Raw genomic sequence first — 25,236 nt, forward strand, 5'->3', positions numbered from 1 at the left:
GGATATGAGAAAGACAGTAAGAGGTTCAGACGAAATACGTCCCTGGGGACTACACCTTGGAGCCGACAGTTCTTGTGTAGTTGGAATGAATGGATACGGCGCAGTGTCAGGGGTTTCACGACGATAGATGGCTGCCGCCATCTATGGTCGCAGACAGGCTTGAAGGCAACGGGGACAGCAGCCTCTGCCGTCTGGACGAATCTGTTATCTCGGTGCTTAGACGTCAGCCCTCACCCTCGGCGCAGCACGGAAGGGCGACGGCGTGGACATGGAGCGCGATGTGCATGCGTTAGCTCGGTCTGTCCACGCAGATAGGGAAGGATCTGGTACACGCTGTCTAATACAAATGAGCGTAGAATGTATTCTCCTACAGTAAAGTATTTTCTCAAACCCCCAAAGAAGAAGACCTGCCATTAATGAGTATACGACATCTAGAGCGTCCCAGAAAAGGCGAGGTATTGTAAAAAAGTAGTTTGATAAGGTATCAAAGTCGTATCCACAAACAAACGGTGGAAGCGAAAAGGTGTGGCATGCTTCTTTACGCCGTTGTTTCAGTGGCTGCCCAGGATTTCGAGAAGGAGGACCTTTTTGTTCACTACTTTTTTCACCTTTCCGAAGGTGAGTGGTTTTACGCATTCATGTATTGCCCGTTTCCCCGTTCTAAGTGCTTCGCGAGAGTCAGGCAAAAATAATAGCAAGACCCACGCACACACGCACGCAAACACACACACACACGCGCATGCATACATACATGCGTACGTACATACATACACACACGCCGCATACACATACATACGTATACACGCCGCACGTACAAATATGGGCGGCGTGCATCTATTATGCGTACGCGCGCGCGTGAGTGTGTGTGCGCGTGTGCGCGCGTGTGTGTATGCATGTATGTATGTATGTATGTATCGAGTCTCTCGTAAGCCTACAAGACTCGAATACGCGAATAACACACGCAGTTTATACAAACAAGCCCACGTCCGGTCAGGTACGGGCACTGGGCGTGCGCAGAAATCAAAGTCGCGTGAGATGAAGCGTCTGCACACGCACCGACAGCAGCCCCGTCGCGTTGGCCTGACGTCAGAGAGTCCAGTTGGCACCTGTGGGTTTTTATTTTTAATTAGTATATGGCATATAGCACGGGAAAAATAAGTGCGCACACTGTTGTTGCATCGCACGAAACTGGACCTAGGAGTTAATAGCCATGGACGTTTAAAAGACAATTGCGACATCGGGAGAAGTCTTGTGACCGTGCGTGACGATGAAACCGTGACGATCATGTCGAGGTGTTCACACGTCAGCAGCTTACGTTGCCTATGCGTACATCAAAGCTGGTGTATCAACGGAAAGATTAAAAAAATATAATAACAACAATAATTTTGTATTTTGCGGACTACAGTGCGTGGACTATATGGGTTTTAAAGTTGAAATGTAACACTGTGCGGACTATAAGATTGTTCATTATGACGATACGTGACAGATTGAGAGGATGAACGAGTATGCTTTACGTATATTGCAAGCTTTTTTTTCTTTTTTTTTTTTTTGCGAGCGAATGAAGTAGGCATTTGTCAAAATGTGTTATAAACGATTTTTTTTTTTTTTTTTACGCAGTGGCGTTAGGTGGAAACTATCCAAAGAAAAACCGTTTTTTCAGTCAAACCTTGCGTAATCGGAGAAGCCTGTTGAGCTAGTCAACGGGACAACTTCGGCATTCTGATTGGCGCGTTTCTTTTTTAACGTGAGATCGTCTGGTTTGCGGGAGGAAAGAGGAGGGCGGGCAAACTTTCCTCATGGCGAATCCCAGAACTCGAAGTTTTGGCTTGCGCTCCGGGATCTAGAGTGACAAAAGCGCCCAGCGCGCATACACTATTGTCCCCCCCCCCCCCCCCCCCCCCCCCCCCCCCCCCCCCTTTCCATCTTCATTCACAACGCTTTTTAGTTCCTGGGGGCACGCGTCCTCCACTGGGCGTTTGGGACCAACACGAATGTCTTTCGCTCGTTGTTTTGAAGCGGCGCAGACTCCAGACCCCCAGACCTCGATTCGGATCGCCCAATCCCGTTCCGCCGATGTCCCCGAATTCGGAAGCCCATCTCTGTGTGCATGTGCCTTCCTATAGCGCGCATTGCATGCCGGTGGCGATTCTGCGACCCGCCGCTGAATCAGGGAGACGGACGTCGGCACGGTCGGTGGGCGCAGCGGAAGTTCATTGCGCGAGTGGGGTGTTATCCGTAACTGTGGTGACAATGTAGTCGGATGTCACATTCGGCGACGTCGCAGCCGTGGCTTCGAGGCGGCAAACACACTTGTGACTTCGTGTTTGTTTACCTCGTCGACGCCGGTGTTTTCGAACGTATGTGGCCTCAACTATTGCCGCATTTGTTACGTGTTGTGCTCTTTTTGGGCTCAAGTTCAAGCGGTTACCTGTGCGTACTGTTTCTGCTTAGCCTTTAGCCGCCTCCCTAATTTTCTTCCTGTCCGTCCTCTTTGTCTGACTCTTTCGTATATTTTTCAAATCTGGGAGCCGGCTAGCGTGTGAATCATAGGCGTGTTTGTGACGATGCAGAAAGGCCCGAATTAGAGCTCCGAAATCGACCTGTTGACTTCACTCCACAACCCTCTCTGAATACAGCACTGGGTGTGGACTGTAACCCCGAAAACACGGTATTGATTTCCATAAATGCCATCGCTTTCCGACGGGCTATTCGAGTGGACGAGTTGGCATGCCGGGCAGACCCATTGCAATAATTTGGGAACACCGTTTCTAGCCCCCGACAACAGAACATAAAAAAGGGTACCACCGATCTCCCTCATTGTTAGGAGGCCGCCGTCCTTATTTATGGCCTCCTACAAGCGACTCTCGGGCTAAGAGCTCTTCTGCTTCTGCGAGCCTGCTCTTTCTTCCGACGAGGCTCAATGGCTCGGAAGATCGTCCCCGTCATTGTTACTGCCGTCGTCTCTCGCAGGCTGGACCTCCTCGTGCCCGCTCTTCGGCGTAACTCACTGCTCACGAACCAGAGGCACTGGACGAGTGAGTACACATTTGACTAGTATATTAAGCATACTCGTACGCGCGTGCATCAGTGCATAAATGACCTCTATATATCGTGTCCCCCTTGTCGTACAACTCACCTGCACAAATCGCAAAAAAAAAAAAATCGTGTTTTTTTTAGAGACCAAGCCGTTGTTTAGAAAACAAGCGACCGTTTGCCCACTCCAGGTGTGGGCACTGCCCGTGTGCAGAAACTAGTTTGCCCATGCGCAGTGCCTTCCGCCGTGCTTGGTGCCTTCCGCCGCGCTTGGTTGCGCGCGCATGCGCTCGAGGCTCGCGAGACATCGAAGTGTCGCCGAAGGTAGGAAGCTGGCGCCGAAAGCGTGGCAACTGAAGGTCCTCCCCCTCGTTCTAATTCTATCAGTGACTGCCACTGAGATCCATTGGCCAATGCCCTCCTTGAGTAAGTGCTAAAAACCCTTCGTTGAACAACTAACCAGGAATAGCTGTAATCGTCGCCGAAGTGCATCTCTCGCTGTTTTAGTTTATTTAAAAAAGTATAAGTTGTGCTTTTTCTTTTTGCTTTAAGTTTTTGTGTGATGAAAGCACTACTAAAGCGGAGAGCTGTTTGTATTCGCAGTAAACAAAACAAAACGAAAATTCCCAGGGTCCCTTATGTTATCCTTAAGACGATTTGAAAGCGAAAGCCCAAACGCCGATGTAAACGTGATAGCGAACCTCCGAAGACAGCGCGCTCTCTGACGACACACTTTCGGCGCCGTTTCATTGGAAGCTTTCGTTTTGGTACCTTTCGTGTCGCCGACGTGTTTTCGCTCAAGGACTTTGAAGGTCGACTGAACATGACACATATAAGGCTTTTGCCTTAATAAACAGCTTCTAAGCCGCAGTGCCGTCGGTCACGCCATCCTCTCTCTGTACGTGACAGTGTGACTCGTCTGCTCGGTTATGCATGGCGTCGACGCCAAAATTGCTCACTCGGACATCGTTCCGTTCCAAAGCCCTATAAGGCAGATCACAAGAAAACCTTTCCGGCATTGTTTTTTTGACCTTTGGAGGGGGGGGGGGGGGCAATGAAAGCCAGCAAATGTTGCTGCCGAAAAGAGTAAAGGCTCTCCAGAAGCTGGCGAGGCTCACCTGTCTATAGGTTCGTTACTCTGATCTCGAAATGCCATTTAGCAGAAACACTTCTGGCTCAGTCCCCTTCCTGCCTTGTGCGGGTTTGCCCTGATTTGATTTCGAAACTTCGCCCTCGTCCCCGAAAAGTGACCGAGAATGAACTCCGAATGATCGGATTTCTTGTAAAATTTCATTTGAGACTCCTGACGTTAACCATTTACATGATTCGCAATAAAAAAAGATCAAGTTTGAGAAAAGAAAACTGTGATTAGCAGTTGTTTTGTTTTGTTTTTTTCGGTAAATACCAAGGGCGCGCAGGATCTTAGATATACATACTTAAAATTAAAAGAATTAAAGCAGGAAGGACGACGGCGAGACAACAACACTCTTTCGTTTTATTCTTTCAATTTTAAGTATCAAAATTTCAACACGCTGGACTTAATCAATCCTAAATATAGAAAACGTTTAATTTTAATTTAAGCAAAAAAAAAAAAAAAAAAAACAGGGGTGAGAATTACGAGGGTGTTGTCCTCACCTTGTTTTTATCGGGCTCGGCGAAAATTAAATGAGGGAATAACTGTCAAGGTAATTTGGCTAATTAAGTAAGATTGATTCATTAACTTTTCACGTATTGGTTTTACGGGTCATGTCGCAATTGCAGTATTTGTGACAATTACTGTTAAAGCCAATGACAATGAAAAAAAAAAACGGCAATAGCAGTGATGTGATTGGCTCGAGTCATTGGTGCACCTTCGGAGCAGTCAAAAGAACTCATGGAGCACAAGCATACGCTCCATATCCCCTTCATTCCACCGCAAATATTGTGGTAAGATGAAAACAAAAAAGTACATTAGAATTTTGAGTACCAAAATTATCTTTGTTCAAGGTTTAAAGGGATACTGCAACGGAATTTCGGCGCTTATTTTTTCGTCTAGACCTTTTTAAAGAAGCATTATCACATCAGACACACCAATGTTAACAAAGACACGAAAATGAATTTTAAACCGAATTAAACGATTAGCAAAGAGCACCTGGTGGTTGTCGCTAACGCCTCCTTTGTAATGCCCTAAGAACCTTGACAGCTAGTGACGGAGGTTGTCTCGCCTCCGGCCACGACGCAAGAAGAGGGGAAGGAGGAACTCCCCTCTTCCCGAGAATCCCTTTTATGCGTCCCAGAAGTCGCTCGCTATTGTCCCTCTACAAGGTTATAGAAGATTAAACCGTCACTCAAAATCCGTACAAAAGCAGCAGCTTCGGTGGCTGGAACAACTAGGTCATCCTCTCGACGTCAGCATCGCCGTAGCTTTGCTCGTCCCGAGACGACCTACTTCACGCTTGCGTTGGATGTCACGTGGTCTCCGCTGGCTGTTCTCCGAGCACTTGCCAAAGTGGGCCGTTTATAACGAAAAATACAGCCACCAAGCTCAAAATACAAACGTGCGATTGCCATTTACAGACATTGTGGATCATATTCAACTTATTTTTGAACACGACGGGTATATTTCAAATTTTGTTGAAGTATCCCTTTAAAGGTAGCAGTAAATCGGCTCAATAATTAATTGAAATTAAAAAAAAACAAATACATCACAAATACTTGATTTACTGTGCCTACGAATAGGTGGAGGCATTTAGATGTGATAACTAAATCACGGATTTGAAGTAAGAACAGTCTTATAACTTAGCCCATATACATTCTATCGCTTTACCCAGAACCTTCCTTAAATCTTAAATTTAAATAGAATAAATATATAAATAAAAAAGGTCAGGGATGGCACATCGTGTCAGGATATCGCAGTTTATCAAATATAGCCAGGATTTCATTTTGAAAGTTTTAATGGGAAGTGTACGATGTTACGTCAACGTTCACAAACTTCATTAAAAAAAAAAAAAAAACTTTTACGAGTGTGCACTTTCGCTTTGGACTGTTTTTTTTTTTTTTTTTTTTTTTTTTTCTCTCTCTTTTTTCACGCGGGCGCGCTGCGGCGAAGCGAGACACGCAGAGCCGCGATGTCTATTTCGCATATGACGCTTCTCTGCAGTGCAGAGGCACGCACTATACTTTCCCCCTGCGCACATTTACGTTTCAAAGCAATTGACTGCGTTGCGTCGAGAACCGAAAGCGAGTCACCGGCACACCTGTGCTTCGTATGAAGCGTGGAATCCAAGCGGGGATGTCCTGGTTTCTCGCAGCCGCAAAGCAGTCAAACGCACTCAAACGCTCTCAAACGCAACTGTGCGTAGGGACCTTTAAGCCGAGACTGCACCCAAAGCAACAAACGCGAGCTAGCCCGCGCTCCTGGCTTTAAGACATACATTTCTAGCGCGAGTGTTCATTCTGCGAAGAACGCTTCAAAGCAGCGACCTCGAGCTATCGTGGTTGTGGCCTTGGGTGGACGGAGTTATAATGCCCTAGGGCGACAAACAAAAATGACGGACACGGACAGGCGATTTCGTGCACATGCAGCATGCACGCGAAGGTGTCTTTGGCAAGCGGGCAATTACTCGTGCTTATTGGCGACGTGCGCGACCGAAAGCGTCGCTGTGGTCGGCCTTCCACGATTGGCCCAAAAGCTGACTTATGACGTCGGAAAGGGTATACCATCGACGGAAATAAGAGGAATGAAAGAACTTTAATTTCGACGGTGTTGGCAGTGTTGCTTTGAGAGCGCAATGATTTCAGGCTTCCACCATGCTATTTACAAACACCATCGAACTTGTTGTTCGCAAGGTAATGACGTCACAAGGGGGAACCAGGAGGGCGCCACCAAAACATCTCGCCGCTAATAGGGAGTATTCACTGGCCGCCATATTTGTGGGTGCTGTTTAGAGCGCATGCTCAGAACGAGCTCACATTAATAGGCTGCTAAGACCGACACCCTTGATGGTGCGACATGCACGTTGCAAATGAACTGTGGAAGCTCGCCATCAGCACGCGCTTAGCATTCGCGCACACAGTTATGGCCGCCAGTGAATACTCCCTATACTTCAAAGTATTAAAGAGACTGCAAACCTTCCCGTTCGCGTTCATGCTGGACGTGCACGAAACTTGTCGGTGTCTGTCGTTTCTGTTTGTCGGTGTAGTGGGATTCGGGTCTGCACCCCAATGGAGCTAATTAACCTGCCCGAACAGACAACAAACAGTGAGAAGCACTGCGTAACTTCCGAGTACTGGCAGCGTTTGGTAAATATATGAAATCAAATAAGATCTAAAAAAAGAAATAATAGAAAGTTCTGAAAATTTCTAGAAGCGAACTTTAAAAGATTAATTCAGTACTAACACAAGTCAACTTGTGGCGCAATGTTTAGCGCCAATTTTTCATAGTTTGGCCAAATGTAGCGGGCTAAGCACTTGGGCGCAGTTTGGAGCGAATGATTCAGTAATCACATCACTGCAACAGTTTTCTTTTTTTTTTTTTTAATTTATCAGTTTTTGCGTTTCTATCGACTGATTTCAAGATTGCGCGTGACCAGAGCACCGCAGGCCCTGCCCACAATGACGCTTAGAAGAGTGACGCAGTCATTTCAACCGAGTCGTGGCAGCGCGTCCTTGGTGGACGACGTAAGTGATGACGTGCCGCTGAAACGCGTCACTCTTCTAAGCGTCATTCTGGACAAGGCTTGCGGCGGCGCTCTTTTTGCGCGCTCCAGACCCTTTTTCCGAAGTCGGCGCCAACGCCTGTCCGCCTTTTCTTGCTCACACACTCTGAGCACGTATTGGACACGGGGCCTTGGTCAGCGTTCGGCGTGCCCTCGGATGCAGTCGCGCGCTTCGTGCCCAACAAATGGCCAACGCAAATGTTGCTTGGTGGATTTTTGAAAACGGTCTATTGCGCGAAAGAACGAAAAACCTAATAAAAAAATATAAAAAAAACATTACTTTTTTTAAAATTGGTTTGTCGTTTATTGGTGATTGCCGTCATTACTGCAAGTGAAACTTGACCCATAAAACCATATTTAAAAAGTTGATTAACCGATTTTATTTTATTAGCCAGTTTACCGTGACCAACCCTCACTATAATTGTTTTTCTTGTGAATTTTCTTGTGAAACGCCCAGCTGCTTCATTTCACCCATTCTTTGCATTCTACACTGGACAAAAACTATCAGGCTGACTGCATTTTTCTTGATTTTTCTAAGGCATTCGACAAGGTTAATAATAAGTTACTAATGCTTAAACTTTCTTCATTAAACCTAGACCCTAATGTGTTAACCTGGCTGGAATGCTTTCTTACCAACCGCTCCCAATATGTAACTTTAAATGGGAATAATTCATCCCTGACTGATGTGGTATCGGGCGTGCCCCAAGGTTCGGTTTTAGGCCCGCTTCTTTTACTAATACTCATTAATGATTTACCAAGTTGTGTTTCTTCCTCCATGCTTTTATACGCGGATGACTGTGTAATTTATCGGGAAGTTCATGATGATTATCATGAACGCCTTTTGCTATCTGATTTAAATATTATTACTCTTTGGTGCGAAAATTGGCGTATGGAACTAAACCCTAACAAATGCAAACTAACGCGGGTTTCCCGGCAAGGCGCGCGCCCTTCAGCATATATACTAAGCGACATGCAACTTCAATCTGTAAGCTCGTACCGTTATCTGGGTGTTACTATATTATCGACTTCAACCTGGAAACCTCGTATCAATATAATAATCGCCAACGCTAACCGCATGTGGGGTACCTACGACGAAACTTCAGAACGGCCCCAGTTAACTTAAAACTTCTTCTTTAAAACACTCTTGTACGGTCAAAATCGGAATACGCAGCCTCTGCTTGGGATCCTATAACCACGTCTTTCTACATAAAGCTCTCGGACTAGTTCAAAATAACGCCGTTCGTTTCATTCTGTCTAATTATAATCGAACAGCCAGCATATTATCAATAAAGTCCAGTTTGTTGTTACCCTCTTTGTCATTGCGTAAAAAGTTTCTTTTTTTTTTTTTCAACTTTGCCTGTTTCATAAAGTGTATCATCATCAGTCGCTGCGAGACCATTTCTTTACATTGCCTAATTAGTACTCTTCCCGTCTGGACCATCAGAGTAAATTTGGATTAACACGTTGCCAAACAAACACCTATTTTTTTTTTTATTCATTTATCCCGCATACATCAAACGACTGGAACCACCTTCCAGCAGATATCGCAACTATACCCGATTATTTTCTTTTTCGCCAATCTTTGTTTACACTTCTGTTTGATGAGCCGACATGAGTCATTTTATTTTGTTTCTTTTGTTCGTAACAGATGTTGCTTACAGCTTTTGCCAATCCAAGTGTATTTTTGATTTTTTTTTTTTTTTTTTTGCCGCCGCGTGTTTTTTGTTTTGTCATTTTGTTTTATTTTTGTTTGCTTTACCCCTCCTCTCTACAATGCTTCGGCGATTGAGGGTGTGCGCAATAAATAAATGAATAAATAGTTGTCCGCCGAGCCCGATAAAGACATGGCGGAGACGGGATTCGTGTAACTCTCACCACTGTTCTTTTTTGTTTTGGTTGGAATTAAAATTGTACACGTTTAACTCTTCGCCACGCATTTCAGGCGGAGGTCGCTCACTTTTCTCATCCGTTCCAAATGGACTTGACTTGGACCGGCCCGAATCGAGAAGGCGAGTCCCGCTTTTATCTTGGCGTATGCTCTCTTTCAGATTGTGGAGGAACGAAGCGAGCGTCAGAATGAATGGCAGGCGTCGAAAATGGATTGGGAGGGAAAAATTATATCGACACAACTTTTGCGCTTTTTAATCTTTGGTTATTCAGAAGACAGCGTTGGATATTTGTTAGTATAAATCTATCAAAAAAATAAAAAGAAAGAAAACAGAGACAGAGCGAGAGAAATGAGAGCCAGCTGCATCCTTAAAAGGTGATGTCCACTTGCCCTGGGTAAGACGGAGTCCTTTCGCTTAATTCGATCATTTGGCTATTTACCTTTCATCGCATGCTTTTATTGTGCAATGACATTGCTGTTAAGTTATACAGAATGGAAAAGGAGGATGGGAAACTGTTACTTAAAGTTCATCCACAAAAATAAAAAATAAACAAAAACAAAAAACAAAAAAAAAACAAAAAAAAAACAGACGCAGTAAGTAAAAAGTGCAAAGGTAAAAAAAAAAAAGTCGTTCGTTTTACAAAAATAATTTATTGTGAAAATATTTTTCATAGTTTCCTGGTCTGATCTCTGAGTTAAATCTAAGAAGACCGTCGATGATAGTCGACAAAAACAAAATTGGAATCAAATCAGCTATTTCTGAATCGAAAAGAGAGATGATTAAATCTCTAGTTCAATCTGCTATTATTTATATGCTGCAGCGGGAAGGACTCTTTTCAGTCGTTTCGGTCTTCCCGAATCCAGGTAGTTAATTGAGCTGTGGGGCGCAGAAAAATTAACTGCGCCGGTTCAGAAAGAGCCATGACCCGGTCATTACTAGCTAATTAAGCTCTCTCGCCTGGACACGCGATAAACGACCAGACATTATACCGCATAATTAGATTGCTAATGGCTTCCCTTCGGTGCACGATAATTAATTTTGCGTTCGTTTACAAAGAAAAGGGATAAATAGAAACCACAAGCTAGGGTTCCGGGAGGTTTATTTTTCTTAGTATTCGGGGGTGTTTTTTCCAGGCTCATCCGCCCCCCCCCCCCCCCCCCTTTCACGGAATCGGTATTTTAACCTGAAACGTTTTTTGTTTAGGTGTTCGGCATTTCGTGAAGCCCAGATAAAAATGAAGCCCAGATAAAAGCGTGGCCGCGAGGCTCGACACTGATTGGTTGACGGGTGGGAGAGGGGAGGTGAGATGCTCGACACTGATTGGTCAACGAGGAGGTCATGTGACCACTGCAGAAAAGTAGGCGAGGAAAACCTCGACTTCCTGTGCGCGCTGAGGGAAAGCTCTTGAAAATATGGAAGGCCCTGGAAGCAGGTTTATGAGCCCGATTAGCGGTACTATGGCTTCATTTTAGAAAAAAAAAAAAAAAAAAAAAAAAAAACTGATGACGGGCATCGTAAACGTAGGCGCCTGGTGTCTGAAAACTCTGAGTATCGCTAAACGTTTCTGATGGTAGAACGTTTTACGTATGCAACACGATTGGCCTAGCGATTTGCCATGCATTTTTTTCGGTGTCTATTATCGTTGTCGGGGAAAAAAAGTCGGCGTTTATCAAAGCTTACGATGGAAAAAAAAAAAAAAGAGAACAGGGCATACTTGTGAGACACTCCAGCCTCAACATATAGTGGCGTGACCCGAATACGTGGGAAACGTCCCTCTACCAAGCATAGCAAACGTGACAAGGTAGGCGGTTCCTGAAGAAGAATGTTTCCTCGCGAACAGTTCAGTACAAGCTGTGTTTACGGAATAACAAAAAAAAAAAAAAAAAGGGGAAAAGAAGCTGTAGATATAATATTTATTTTTGAAAACCTTGTCTTTTTTTAAGGGGTGACACGACCCAGAAAAAGAAATTCTGCAAAAAAGTTGATTTTGAAAAATGCCATATTTACATCCGCCAACATGTTCCCAGAAAGTTTCATTTGTATACAGTGCATAGTTATTTAGTTTTTTATTGTTAATTATTTTCAGTTCATTAATGCTAAAGCAAAGGCTGAGTGAGGTTTGAGCACTTTGATTGCGTTTTTCTCGAATCCACCTTTTGGCATAAATCGCAGCTTAGTAAACTATCGTTTGAGTATGAACCTATCGAGAGACTTAATATTTGCGGCTTCTATGCCGAAATTTATGAAGCCGGTTACTATGGGGAACTTTGATTTTGCATTTTCATGTTCCTTTATTATGAAAAATTGTCAATTGCAAAACTTGGTAAGTGACAAAAACAAATGTTTTTTCATACTTTTTTCTTACCTGAAAATGCATATTTTCTGAAATTTCTTTTTATAGTAACCAGCAACAGGTATGCCAGTACGCATACCACCAGACAAATACGTGGTTATCAACACCATTTCTCGACGATAGATTTATTGAGCAGATTTCATTCAAAGCCGTGGGCGTACCAACCGGGGGGGGGGGGGGGGGGGGGCGGGGGGGGTGAGGCATGTGTTTTGTTCCCGCTCCCCCCCCCCCCCGAAACAGCCGCGACTGGGCAGGGCAAACACTGGCCGGCGACGTCCAAGGGATACCAAGGGCACCGCACCCCGGCCCTGTGAGGGGGGGGGGGGGGGGGTCTGGTTTGCCTCACCCCCCCCCCCCCCCCACCACCTCCCCACTCAAAAACAGGTTGGTACGCCACTGTTCAAAGCTATGCTTTACTTTGTTCTGGGGTTCACAGGGCTGAAGCTTTGCCTTTGGTTCACAGGGCTGAAGCTTTGCCTGCCCTTCTTCTACATGGCTACAAACACCACCTGAAAATATCACGCCGATTGAGTGAGCGGTTTAAAAGTTGACATTCCCAGGTAGTGTACTCCCTTAATCAAGGACAAGTCAAATTATGGTTTCTTCGGTCTTTAACGAAAACGCTTAGCCCTGCACGCTTGCTACCCATTTTCTATAAGTGCGGCCGTCTCACTCTGCGAGATGTTGTGACTGCATTGCCCGGAGTGGATCATTTTAAATACCTCTACCTCTTGCGTAAACGCCTGCGGCAGACGCGGAGGCTCGTTCTCTGTGCGTAGGCTACCCAGTGTGTCGGTAAAGAGACGTCGCGACGTGGCTTTTAAAGGTGGTCGTAATGGGAGTTTTCGCAGACCGTTTTCCCACCTCCGCTACGCTCTCCGGAACGAAGACGCCACAACTGCGCATGCGCGGCGCTAGCCTTGCCTGCAGAGTTCCAGATGTCGTAGAGGGTTGCGGAGAATGTTGCGAGACAGCGGAAACCATCTACGAAAATTTCCTAATAATGCATGCCTACTCGCGCTGACACGATCATATAAAAGCGGTCACTGTGCTCTTCCCGCCCACAGATGGCGACTTAGACAGCGTGGCCCAGCTCTACCTCGAGGTGATCTCTCAGGACTTCTGGAGCAGGTTTCACGTGGAAGGTTACGCATACTGCGACGTCTCCAATAACCCCGGTGAGCGTACAGGCTGTACAACTCACGAATGGTGGTGGAGCACGGTGGTGTGTTCCGTCAAAAAGCGGGGGCGGGGATATACCCTATAATCCGTGCGAGGTACAAGACGACAGACGCCAAAAGATATATGAAAAAAAAAAAAGGAAGAAACAGAAAAAAAAAAAGGGAAAAGGGAAGCACGAATGCGTGTAAAGGCGCTGGTTCACACATATGCGTTCGAGTGTCATCGACTGCGTTAATTAACCAGCGCTGATGACCGTTTACGACGAGAGCAGAGCCGTATATTGGGAGGGTCGTCTGGTCTCGCATGACGATTGCGACGCCCACACGACCACCGATGTCTTCCAGGGCGGACGTCAATGTCGCTGAAGACGTGGCGTCCAGTGTCCACGCGCCTCGACTCCAGGATGCGGCGGTTCTTCACCGGCGGCGATCCCCAACTGAGGGACCTGAGCAACACCGCCGTGCCAGCGGACGCTGCTCCGGTAAGCTCGCTCCCTCTCCGAACATAGCACCCTCCGTGACACCTAGAGAATTACTACGCATCGACACTCTATTCTCGTGAGCGCCGCCATTCTTTGTCGCCTCCTGCAGAGCAGACCTTCTGCAAAGAAGCGTACAGTCCCGTCCACGGCGCCGAAAGGACTGCCGGGAACGCTAGGTACAGAACCGGTCGTAGCCGATTGGCGATCGTTACGATTAGAAAATCTCGGGCGACATCGTTTTGCTTCGTCGCGGCATCATTTCTATTATAGACGACGGAAAGCCGTTTCTTACGATATTTCAGATGATAACTGGCCACAATAATTTGAAGCGCCAAGATATGGCTCAAGCGTCGTCACTTAGACGACCCGCAAAAGTCGATTTCTCAACATATCTCGCTACGGTTTACTACGGTTTTGAATCCCTCCTAAATTAATTCTGTCTTTTTGTAAAACACTTGTTCTTTTGTTTCTGCGACATGTTTGCTATTTTGTATGCCTGCATGTCTTGTTAATCAAATGCATACCCACCTGCTAGAATCCCTTTCAGGAATTGCAGTATCAATAAATAAATAAATAAAGGGGTGCAGGCAAGTGGTCGACTTTTATAATTAAAAATAAGTTAAATAAATAAATGACAAAAAAAAACTTACCTCTTCAAAAAAAAAAAAAAAATACAAGACAAAAGTTTGTTTTGGGCAATTTACGCCGCCACTTCGCAGGCGATGCGCGCGTAGGGGTAAGTGCTGCGCACAGATCGCGTGCGATGCGTCGAGGGACGGCCGGACGATTTGGGTTATGATAGTAAATAATCCCGCAAAAAGAACCCGAATCGGCATGCGTTCCGTCGACGCGGCGTACGCCATCTGTCGGCAGCACTTATCCTTGCGCGCACATCGTCTGCGAAGTGGCGGCGGATTACCCAAAACAGGTTTCAATTTTAACGTGAAACGTTCTTTGGCTAGTTTTTCCGCATTTCGTGAAGCCACATTTCGTGAGGCCGTGGCCTGTAACGCCCCATAACACAACGCGCGCAGTGTTGCATTATGGGACGTCACAGACCTAAACACCAATTCAATTTCTCCGCTGAATTCGGCGGGGAAGTTGAACTGATGTATAGGTCACGTGACGTCAATTTCCCCGCTAAATTTAGCAGGAAAATTAACGTCTCGTGACCTACACAACAATTCAGAATCCCTGCTAAATAGGATTCTGAATTGTTGTGGTGCTTGATGCTAAAACGTTTGCAATGCAATTTTTTTTTTTTTTTTTTTCTTAACGAGGTAAGTTTATTTTTTCATTTTATTACTGTAAACTTCCACCACCTGCTTGCACTTCTGTGCAATAAATTACAGCGCGATGCGTTCAGAAACTGTTTTTTGCGGGCCGTCTAAGGTGCCTGTTCGCCTTTCCGGTATGCTATTTAGTATCGCGAAATTCAGAATAGTTATTGTGAAATCGGCAAATGAAAATGACGCCGAAACGCAGATTCGAATATACCCGCTCTTTTCGTTGCCGTGACGTCACGGGTGGGCCGGCTTGCGGTTCGAGCGGGCAGTCTAAGAATGAACTATGCCGAGCATTTGTATCGAGCTGCTGCGCGGGAGCTGGAGCGACTTTCCAAAGCATTCATTTGACACCATAAAAGCACCATAAAACTGTTTGTAACCAGTTGGGGACAAAGTCTACAGCCCAAAGAGTGAACCCCTGCCTACCTATGACGTCACTTTTTCAATGTTGCCAGTAGTGCTTTTCACTTCGAAAAACAGGGCCAAAATTGTAAATTCTGTAACTTCGCGAAAAAAAAGTTATTTTGTCCAAATATTTGGGTTACTAGTTCAGCGATGTGTGTTGGAGTTTTTAGCAAGTTTTTAGGCAAAACGGGGACTATGAAGAAAACGGCGAGTACCCAGGGTATTTATGATGACAAAGGTTTCTATTTGTACATGACATATGAGAGCCCAACTTCCCAGAACACAATTTGCGACTCAAAATTCGTTTTCTTTCCACCCGAAAACCGCCGATCGAGAGCTGGCCGGTTTGAGTCGCGCTCACTCTCTTCTCCGTGTGTCACGTGCCGTTTTCTATTGTTTAGACACAGCCACCAAAGATAATCAAAGTCATGGGTCATGTATATATATATATATATATATATATATATATATATATATATATATATATATATATATATATATATATATGTATGTATGTATACAGGGTGTTTCAGAGAACACAGGCCAAATCGCTCCTGCGAAAACTAGGCATCGCACAGAAAAAAAAAGGTTCATGCCGTGTTGGTTTCTGCCCAAGAGCCTATTTAGGAAATATAATAACGTCTAAAAAAAAATAGATTTTTTTTAGAAACTAACTTTTTATTTGTTCATTTTAAGGCCATAGATTCAATTAGAAACTTACCGGGCATCATCAATAACTCCTATATCAATCCTTTTTCGACAAGTATAAAGCATGCCGAGCCTTTTACCATGTTTTGAAAAACCCTCCAATTCTGACGCGTACTCTGGTTTCGGATTCTTATCCATGGGCGTACGTACCAACCCGAGGGGGGTCGCTTGCCCCCCCAATTTTCAGAGTTACGGGAAAGGCATGTGTTTTGCACCCCCCCCCCCCCCCCCCCCCCCCCCCCCCCGCCCCTCACCCTCCCCGAAACAGCCGCTACGGCAGGGCAAACACTGTCCGGCGGTGACCAAGGGATACCAAGGGCACCGCCTCCCGGCCCCGAGGGGGGGGGGGGTGTCTGGTTTGATTCCCGCCTTCCCCCCCCCCCCCCCCCCCTCCCCCCTCAAAGCCAAGTTGGTACGCCACTGTTCTTATCCAAGCGCGTCTTGGCGGCAGCTGTCCTGCCCTCCGACGGGCGACGCGCGGAACCAAGGCCGGCGCAAAACTTAAAAGTCAAAGCTCAATCTTGCAATGTCATGCTCTTTCGAACAGCGGGGCGTTCCTTATCGCCTGGCTACGCGCGCGCCAGGCGATAATTCGCTATACTTTGGCCGATGTTATGAGCCGAAGGGCCAATCAAACAGCGAAAGAGACAAACGTCATGGCGTTCTGCCTCTTTCGCTGCAGTTGATAGGGCTAGCCGGTATTCGCCGTCTCTCTGTGTGTGCTCCTCCGCCGGCTAGTCTTACCAAGCGCAAAGAGCACGCCATGACGTTGCGCTTTTTGCGCTGTTTGATTGGCCCTTCGGCTCATACCATCGCCCGCGCTCGCCGCCCGCCTGCCCGCCTCCCTTCCCTCTCTCTCGAAAAAAAAAAGAAAAGAACTGTAGCGCGCGCGCGTGGCCAGGCGATAAGGAACGCCTCACTGTTCGAAAGAGCATGACATTGCAAGATTTAGCTTTGACTTTTGCGCTGACCTTGGTTCCGCGCTTCAGCCGTCGGAAGGCAGGACAGCTGCCGCCAAGATGCGCTTGGATAAAAATCCCAAACCAAAGTACGCGTCAGAATTGAAGGGTTTTCCAAAACGTTGTAAAATGCTCGGCATGCTTTATACTTGTCTAAAAAGAATTGATAGAAGGGTTATTGATGATGCCCAGTAAGTTTCTAAATGAAACTATGGCGTTCAAATGAACAAATAAAAAGTTACTTTCTAAAAAGCTTTTAAAAAACTATTTTTTTTCTAAACGTTATTATTCTTCTCTAAATGGGCTCTTTGGCTGACACCCAAATGGCATCAATCTTTTTTCTGTGCGATGCTTAGTTTTCGCAGGAACGATTTGGCCTGCATTTTCTGAAACACCCTGTGTATGTTGCAATACGAATTTTCGGATTTGCGGGCGAAACCGAAACTGTACCACTTTTGGATGACAATGATAGCGTTTGTACCTCACTAGTGTGCCCTGTGAGGCAACACTGAGGTCAAGCAAACTGAAAACTATGGTAAAGTTTAGTTAACTTTAACTATGGTGCCTGGAGCGCGTCATCGACTGGTGTGTTTAGCGTCCTATGCTGCCCATAGCCCATGCATCAAAAGGAGTCCCGAAGTTGCAACAAATGACGTCACAGAAGCCGAAGTGTCATACCGTTGCATGTCGCGATCCTGGCGGTTGGTCGTAGAAATGCTAATCAGAAACTACGAGTAGCTCTATCGAACGCGAGTGAAGCGATCGTCACGGTGTCTCAGTTTCTGGCTGACGAAGCTTCCGTGGACTGCCACACTGGAACGACCTGCAGCAGAACAGGCATCTGCCACATATACACCACAGCCAACGTGAATTATAGCTATTGAGACGCCACCAGGATCGCGACTGGCGGCGTCTCACACTTCTGTGACGTCATGGGGAAAAGTCGGAGAATCGTTCAAGCCATAGTTCCAGGCACCATACTAACCCGTGATCACGGTGGAAGAAACATATTTAGGTGGTGATGAGCCATAGTTCCGGCCGCTGTTCCCGCGGGGAGCGAGCGACCAGATCGTGTTCGGAGCTAGCCTCGAACCAGGAGTAGTTAGTTCTGGGCCGCCGCGGAGGGCGCTGCGGTATGAGGTCCCTCCTCGGCGGCCACGGTGTCGGCGGCGTAGCGTGCTCGCCTTTTTCGCGGTGCAATGATGTGGTGGTGATGTGCGGCCAGTGGCTAGCCTCGTGCTTTGCTTTGGTGCTGTGTCGATCACAGGTGCCACCATCGTGCACAAAGGTGAGCCTTAACCCGAATAAGAAGAAAAGGAAGATATCACAAATTTACGGACTCTGACGACTTGGTGGTGGTGTGGCGGCAGTGAGGAACAACAAGAAGCGGTGAGCCAGGAAATGCGGGACCACCGGAGAAACAATCGGAGCGGTCGGTTTGGGAGGGACTTGGGCGCCATATATCCCTGTGCGAGTGAAGCGCTCGGTGCGCCGAACATAATGAGGCCGCCGCGTCAGATATCACGTGTTTCCTCCACCGTGCCCACTAACCATACCCAAACGCACACCAAATAAAACAATAGTTGGGTACAAGCGCTATCATAATCATCACACAGGAGTACGGTCTCAATTTCGCCCGCAAATTGAAAAATTCTTATTATACCCAACTATTTGTATTAGGTAAAATAAAAAATCGACAAACATGATTTTTGAGACATGCCCTACATGCCGTATAGTGGCGCTTTTCCAGCTATCGAAATGCTGCGTCGTGCATGCTCAGCTCAAGGTCTTGCTCCCTTGTCCAGGGGAAGCGGTTGAGCAAGTACGGCATCGTGACAGAAACCAGCGGCACCGTAACTGTCGTCCTGAACGTCGTTCGCCAGACCACGTAAGTCTTCTCCAGGCTGTATGCAAGCACGCCCGTGTTTTCCCTCACCAGGTGTGGACAGTGAGCGTGCTCCGAATCCGGATTCGCGTGAGGTGAAGTGTCGTCTGCGCATGTGCCGTGCCGACAGCAGCGCCACCGCAGGGGCGTGACGTCAGAACCGCGTGTTCAGTCAACACCACCGTTGACACCACCCAGAAAAGCGGAAGCCCTTTGCACCGTGATCACAGTCAGATCGATCGAAGCCCGAGATTGGGCACGAGTGCTGGGTCAGTGTTCGGCTGGGGCTCGTGTTCAATCAGCGCATCGGAGGCCGGGTCAGAGTTAGCGCGCTCACACTGTGATGGTGTTTTGTGAAAGGAGAGGAGGCGACGCGGATGCGGACGCTACGAGGCACCGGTACCACAGGAATCCATCCAGAGCTCAATGATGGTCACGTTACCTTTTGGTTAGCCGAAGTGACTCGCGGAGTGTGACGTCACGTGCAAAGTGTGGCGTACAGGAAAACGGAAACGGAAGCAGCGTGGCGTACGGGGAAACGAAAGTTGATCACATGCTCGGAGGAAAAGTAAACCCACAGGCGAGCTACGGACACGTTCGTAGGTTTTAATTGGAATAAAGCTAACTACCTCCGCATTGCGTAGAAGTAAGCAGAAACTACAAAATTTGAACTGTCACGTTTGCCCGAGTCATAGTAGAGTAGGAGAAGAAAATACTCATTAGTTGTCTCGAAAGATATGATTGGTTCAAAAAATCTTTCTGGAGCGCGACAGCAATTTGAAACCGACTAATCGATGGGGAACATAGCGCGGACATATGAGTGCAAGGAATTAAAGGTAGTCCGAATAGTATTATACTGAAATTCATATAATACGCTCTAGTAGAAATTGATTGTTTTGTTGAAGTTCTGAAGGTTGCAATAAAACCATGCCGTCCCTAATTTTGTTATATATTTATATATATTAAAAAAGATTTGTATAGTTATAGATAATGCAAAGTCAGCATGCGGGGGATAATTATGCCTTAAAGACACGCTTCACTAACGACTGTTAAAAGCTTATCTGGTTCCAATTTAAACATTATATACTGCGCCGAACAGCCGAAGAATCGTTCATGCAAACACTACGCAAAAAGAATTAAAAAAAGTATATGTCATATTGGTTTTTGCCAAAGGGCCTATTCAAGAAAATCAATAACGTTGATAGCAGACGCACGAAGACGACGCGCGCTGCGACGATGCAATTTCGGCGCTGCTTGATTGGCTCGTTCGGATCGTGGGTTTCGGTTTTCTGTCCGAGCGCATCAGTGTAGGAAGCCCGTATTGCAGAGAGTTTCCAACTGCTCGATCGTGGTCATGTGGCTTATGGGCCGCGTCAATGCAATGCGGAGCGGAAATTCGTCTGCTTCTTGTGCAGGAGTTGCGATGACGTCAGAAAAACGCCGAGCTCTGATTGGCTCTGAATGAAGGATAGTGGGTAGACCTCAAGGCAGCTTGCTTCGAGGTCTACCCACTATCCTTCAATCATAGCCAATCAGAGCTCGGCGTTTTTCTGACGTCATCGCAACTCCTGCAAAAGATGCAGAACGTATACGTTCGGCATACGAGCTGCAAGGAGGTACCGAAAGTATTGACCGTCTGCTAACGTCTCCGCCCGCTTTCTTCCTCGCCCCTCGAAAACGCAGCGCATGCGCACCTGCGGGAGGGGCTCGCCATTAAACCGCAAACGCTCCCCGTGGTTGGAGATGGAGCTTCTCTTGAATCTAGGCTCTCTACATCTTTGCACCAGCGGTCCTGCTCCCTGTGGCCAATGCGCGAAACTAAACATTGCGCCACCATACGCTCTTTGCAGGAGGAGGGGACCGGGGAAGGGAGGAAGGTGACCACAAGAACCAGTTTATTTTTGCAATGTCATTCAAACAGCACAGCGTTTCAATTCGCCGGCTGGCTTATCACTTCCTTCTCAGTAGTTGCGGTAGTTGCGCGCTTTGGCCCCGGGGAGTAGGACCGCTCTGGCGCAGCGTTGCGTTCTTATAGGAAACCGAAAGTTAAAAACGGGTTCAAATATAATGTTTTCCAGATTGCCGTAAAGTACCGCGCATGCCTTATATTTTTTGCAAAGTGGACTGATCTGGAGTCGTTTTCGATGGGACCCAGAACGCTTCTAATTGAGACCGTAGCTTTAAATTCAATATAAAAAAAGTGAATTACTGGACAGCTATAATTGACCTAATTACACCGAACGCCATTGATTTCCTCAATAGACCCTATGACACGGACCAATGCATAAAAAAATTTTCTGTGCGATGCGTAGTTTTCGCAGGAACGATTGGGCCGGCGTTTCTTGAAACACCCTGTATATGGATGAAAACTAAACGAGGTACCTGACATACAAAATTAAAACCCGCAAAGCCTCCCACCCAAGGTTAATTAGAAATGATCTCGTTACACTCAAGTCCTCCCGTATAAACCGATTTCACCAGCCAGTGTGGCAATGCCACCACTACCGAGATGTAGCGAGGGAACTGTAATATTTTTGTACGTGCGACAAGCACGCTGGAGCTCTGCCCGTCCAAAGCACGAGACAGCATGAGCCGTTTCGTTTACTGCCGGCTGCCTCCTGTGAGGTCAGTCTTTTTGACAAAAAAAAGAAAATACCATTAATGCAAGGAACTAATTAGGATCCCGCCGTCTATAATATACACTTCCCGCGATTTTATTATGAAAAATTTGCTGCACTGTGGCAAAGTGAACACAAAACAGCAACATTCACCATGATTTATTATTGTTATTGTTATTATTAAACGTGCGCGCGCACTATCCTGCTCTGGAGGAGTGATTTTCACCCGAGTATGCGACTGTGCCAAGACCACTCAATCTTGGCATCAACTTTCAAGCGGCCGTGGCTGCGCTGCAGGGAAGCGCTCAAGGGCGATGTTCAGAGCGCATGCTCATATGACCGGCAATCTTGATGGTGCGGAATGCACGTTGCAAAGTAACTGTGGAAGCTCGCCGTAAGCACGCCTATGGCCGCCAGCGAATGCAATGATATCGCATATTGCGATATCGCAATGTCTACTCTGCGACTGTCGCTTCTCTACATAGCGCCAGTGCGTGGGGAGAAGGAAACTCAACGGAGCGAACTTGGCTGTCCCGAGAGAGCCAACGGCGAACGACGAGTAATATTATGAACTTCTGGATAGTGTCAATGCTCGCCGCTCGGTACTAAGATTACATATATATAGAATAGCAGTTTATTCAAAGCGACAATCGAAAGCAATGAAAATTCGCACTAGGACATGTTGTGGCAAGTGGTTTTAGCTTTGAAAAAGTGGAATTACACTTCGGTACAACTTTGGATCGAAATCCTTACATCTTTGTGAAATGTAGAAGAATGGATCCGGGTAAGTAATTTAGTATGCAGTATGCCGAAATGACGTAACAATCGCATCGCTGTATGCGCGAAGAAAAAAAAACTTAACTTTAACGACTAGTCCAAATACATAATTTTCCGACGAGCGTGTCTACGTAGTAACCAAGAATACAAAAGCTAAACACAAAGGAGGCACGAGGGCAGACATGTACAGACCTGTATAGCAGGATATTTAGGTATCCCACTATGGATACCTAAGTGTCCTACTATGTACACATTTCCATGGTAATTAAGACACTTGGACATAACGAGAGATCCCTCGCCTGCAGGTGTGGCTTTCATGTTCATAATCTTTCACTACTCCATAGCCCGAAATAGGAAATGACGGATCAATAAAACTGTACCTCTAGGCCAGCACCAGACATCTACTATTTCACAAACCTTGTTCAGTGAAGATTATAGGAACACGCGCGCAAGTATAGCTATCAAAAATACCTTGTTTGCACATGCGCTCACGCAGGAAAAAAGCTTCATAAAATCGCGCAACTTCAGGATGGACATAGTACAAAAGTATCACGTGTCATTGCAGGTCCAAATCCCAAGAACACGAGACCATTCGCCGGTTCTTGGGAACAATTGGGTAAGTAACCGTGCAACGAAGTAAAAACTAGGTAAACGTTGATTGCATCTAAAAGGCAGAAACTGAACAGATGTGAAAACAATATTCGCGTGCTTTCAATTCAGAATTTAACTTGATTTGTTGTGCAAGGCGCCAATGCAGAGATACCGTTTCTACTATCCAGAAAACGAGCGACGCAGTCGAGTATCACCGCTGTCTTGGCCTCCTTCCACCGTGCCAGAAGTCGGATGTTGGCAGCAAGGGCCGGTCATCAAGTCTAACGGCATCGTGTGCAAGGTCGTAATTATCACTGAAACTTCAGCATCATCACTCAAGTGGAACAAACCTCGCAGCTTTATCGTCTCCTTCAAGTAGTACCAATTCCTGTACTCTCCCCTATTGGGGCTCACCTATACGTATGAAATTCTGATGGCACAAGTACTGCTTGACGATGCTCATTGTTTCCGTCACTCTATAATCTGTGCAGCACACCTCTGTACCGAAATAATGGTGATTGCTAATAAAACTGTGTAGCAGTAAAGACCTCCCAAAACGCTGGCAACTTAACGAATATTGTGAAACATGCCGTACTTCGGTGGTCAGCAAGTCTGACCTGCTTTAGGAGGTGCCAAAGATGCTTGGGTACTCGACTTGGTCTATGTTTCTTTGTTGTATTTAGAAACCATCCAAACAATCGCCTTTGGCCCATTGTCATTTATAGTGCGAAAGCATTAACTGTCTCATGGAGCGAGCCGACGTCATCAGTTTGAAGCGCGAAAACGGCACCTAGTTTCCCTGATCTCAAAGGTCCCATTGGCTGGCGCGCGGCGACGAGGCCCACTGGCCGCGGTGCGCGTCAGTTTTAAAGATTGCCGCCAGATGGCACTGTGTATCCGTGCCGCCGCCGTGCCGCCTAGAGTGCCTTCGTACACACGCGCGCTTCTGCTTCAGTGGTGACATCTCAGCCATTTTTCCGCCCAATCGTTTTGTTATGCATTTTGAAGTGCGCGCAATCCGGTGTCCCTCAGCTCGAGCGCGTAGCTTTGGTTAATGCATAAACACCATTTCACTAGGGTGCCTCAATGTCCTTCTGTTTAGGGTGATGCCACCCTTTGTAGTACCTGATGCCGAAAACACGTGCTCGAGGGTAAAATAAAAGAAATTGACGAAAACAAAATGTCATTATAGCACAGTCATCGCCACAAGCGCGTGCAGGGACACGCTCTTGCACGCGCTTCTGAGCAACAAATAAAAATAAAAGTATGGGACAAAATGGCCAGATGTCTCCACCCTAAGCAAAGCGCACATGAAGGCACCCTACATTTTACCGCCTAAATCACGCACCGAGCGCGCGAGAGCGTCACGCGCTGGCACAATCAGGGCAACAATGGATGTCTTCACCCTGAGACAAACATGTAGGCACCCTAATGCCGCCAGCGCGCCGATAAAACTAACCGCTGCATCCCCATGCCACTACGGGCCACGCTGGCGCGCGCTCAAAGGCTTCTGCTCGTCTCGATGCCGACGAACATGGCGCCGCCTCTAGCATATAGCTCGGACATTGATGCTTTCGCATTCACAACTCATAAGTGGTTAGGTGTCTTCAGGCTTTTTTAGTGGGCTCTAGAGTACCTTCTGCGCACGCACAGATACTCTGTTGTGAAAGATCTGATGCAGTGTACGCACCCACAGCTCAGTGACTGCGTACACAGTATACTCTCTTGTGCAAGACCTGATGCCGTGTGCACACTCACGGCTCAGCCGACTGCATTTTTCTTCTAGGTCCCGGAATGGTGTAGACACTGTAGAAGTAACATAGTAGGTGCATACTCGTCGACACCAAAGACATCTGTACACTTTTTGTAACAAGCATGTTTTGCCTGGCCCCTTTTTCTACTTGTACCACTTTTACCTTTTCTTACCCCTCTTTTGTGATTACAAACAGGCCCAGAAACCAAGGTTTTTACTTTTTAATTTTTAGATTAGGGTTTTCCTCAGAAGCATGTCCACCCATGAAAAAAAAAGTTACCTATTTGCATCTTTTTTTTTTTTAACACACAGGGGAATGACTTGCAAAGCGAGAGTGTTCTATGCTGACTTGCAACTAAAGTGCAAGCTCATGCCTTTTCCTGAACTTCAACTGTGTCCTTCCAACAGTTTACATTCACTTGTCATTGTCAGGATCCATCACCACCAGCACAGACAGACCTTAAGGACATTTAATAGATTTTTGACGCATTGAATCCTGCCTCGGATGCCTAACTATACCAGCACCTCTGGGAAGACGCCATCAGAAAATATTCATCTTCAACTGTGAACGAAAGATTCGCTTCAGTATTAATATAGTTAAGTAGTCGACAGACAAACA

The 25,236-nt window shown here is 46.5% G+C and overlaps 1 protein-coding gene across 1 annotated transcript; it reads left to right on the plus strand.

Moving 5' to 3' along the window:
• The first annotated feature begins 404 nt into the window (after window positions 1–404).
• LOC8043745 (Meckel syndrome type 1 protein) lies at window positions 405–23,623 on the plus strand. The gene is made up of 9 exons (XM_042290947.1): window positions 405–455; window positions 556–618; window positions 2,971–3,035; window positions 9,673–9,739; window positions 13,040–13,150; window positions 13,499–13,635; window positions 18,799–18,881; window positions 22,839–22,889; window positions 23,053–23,623. The coding sequence occupies exons 4-9, from the start codon at window positions 9,706–9,708 to the stop codon at window positions 23,147–23,149; spliced, it is 513 nt and encodes a 170-aa protein (XP_042146881.1). The 5' UTR covers window positions 405–455; window positions 556–618; window positions 2,971–3,035; window positions 9,673–9,705; the 3' UTR covers window positions 23,150–23,623.
• The last annotated feature ends 1,613 nt before the right edge of the window (window positions 23,624–25,236 follow it).

Source organism: Ixodes scapularis, unplaced genomic scaffold (assembly GCF_016920785.2).
Source record: "Ixodes scapularis isolate PalLabHiFi unplaced genomic scaffold, ASM1692078v2 PGA_scaffold1__304_contigs__length_218370807, whole genome shotgun sequence".
In the NCBI taxonomy this organism is placed as follows: domain Eukaryota; kingdom Metazoa; phylum Arthropoda; class Arachnida; order Ixodida; family Ixodidae; genus Ixodes; species Ixodes scapularis.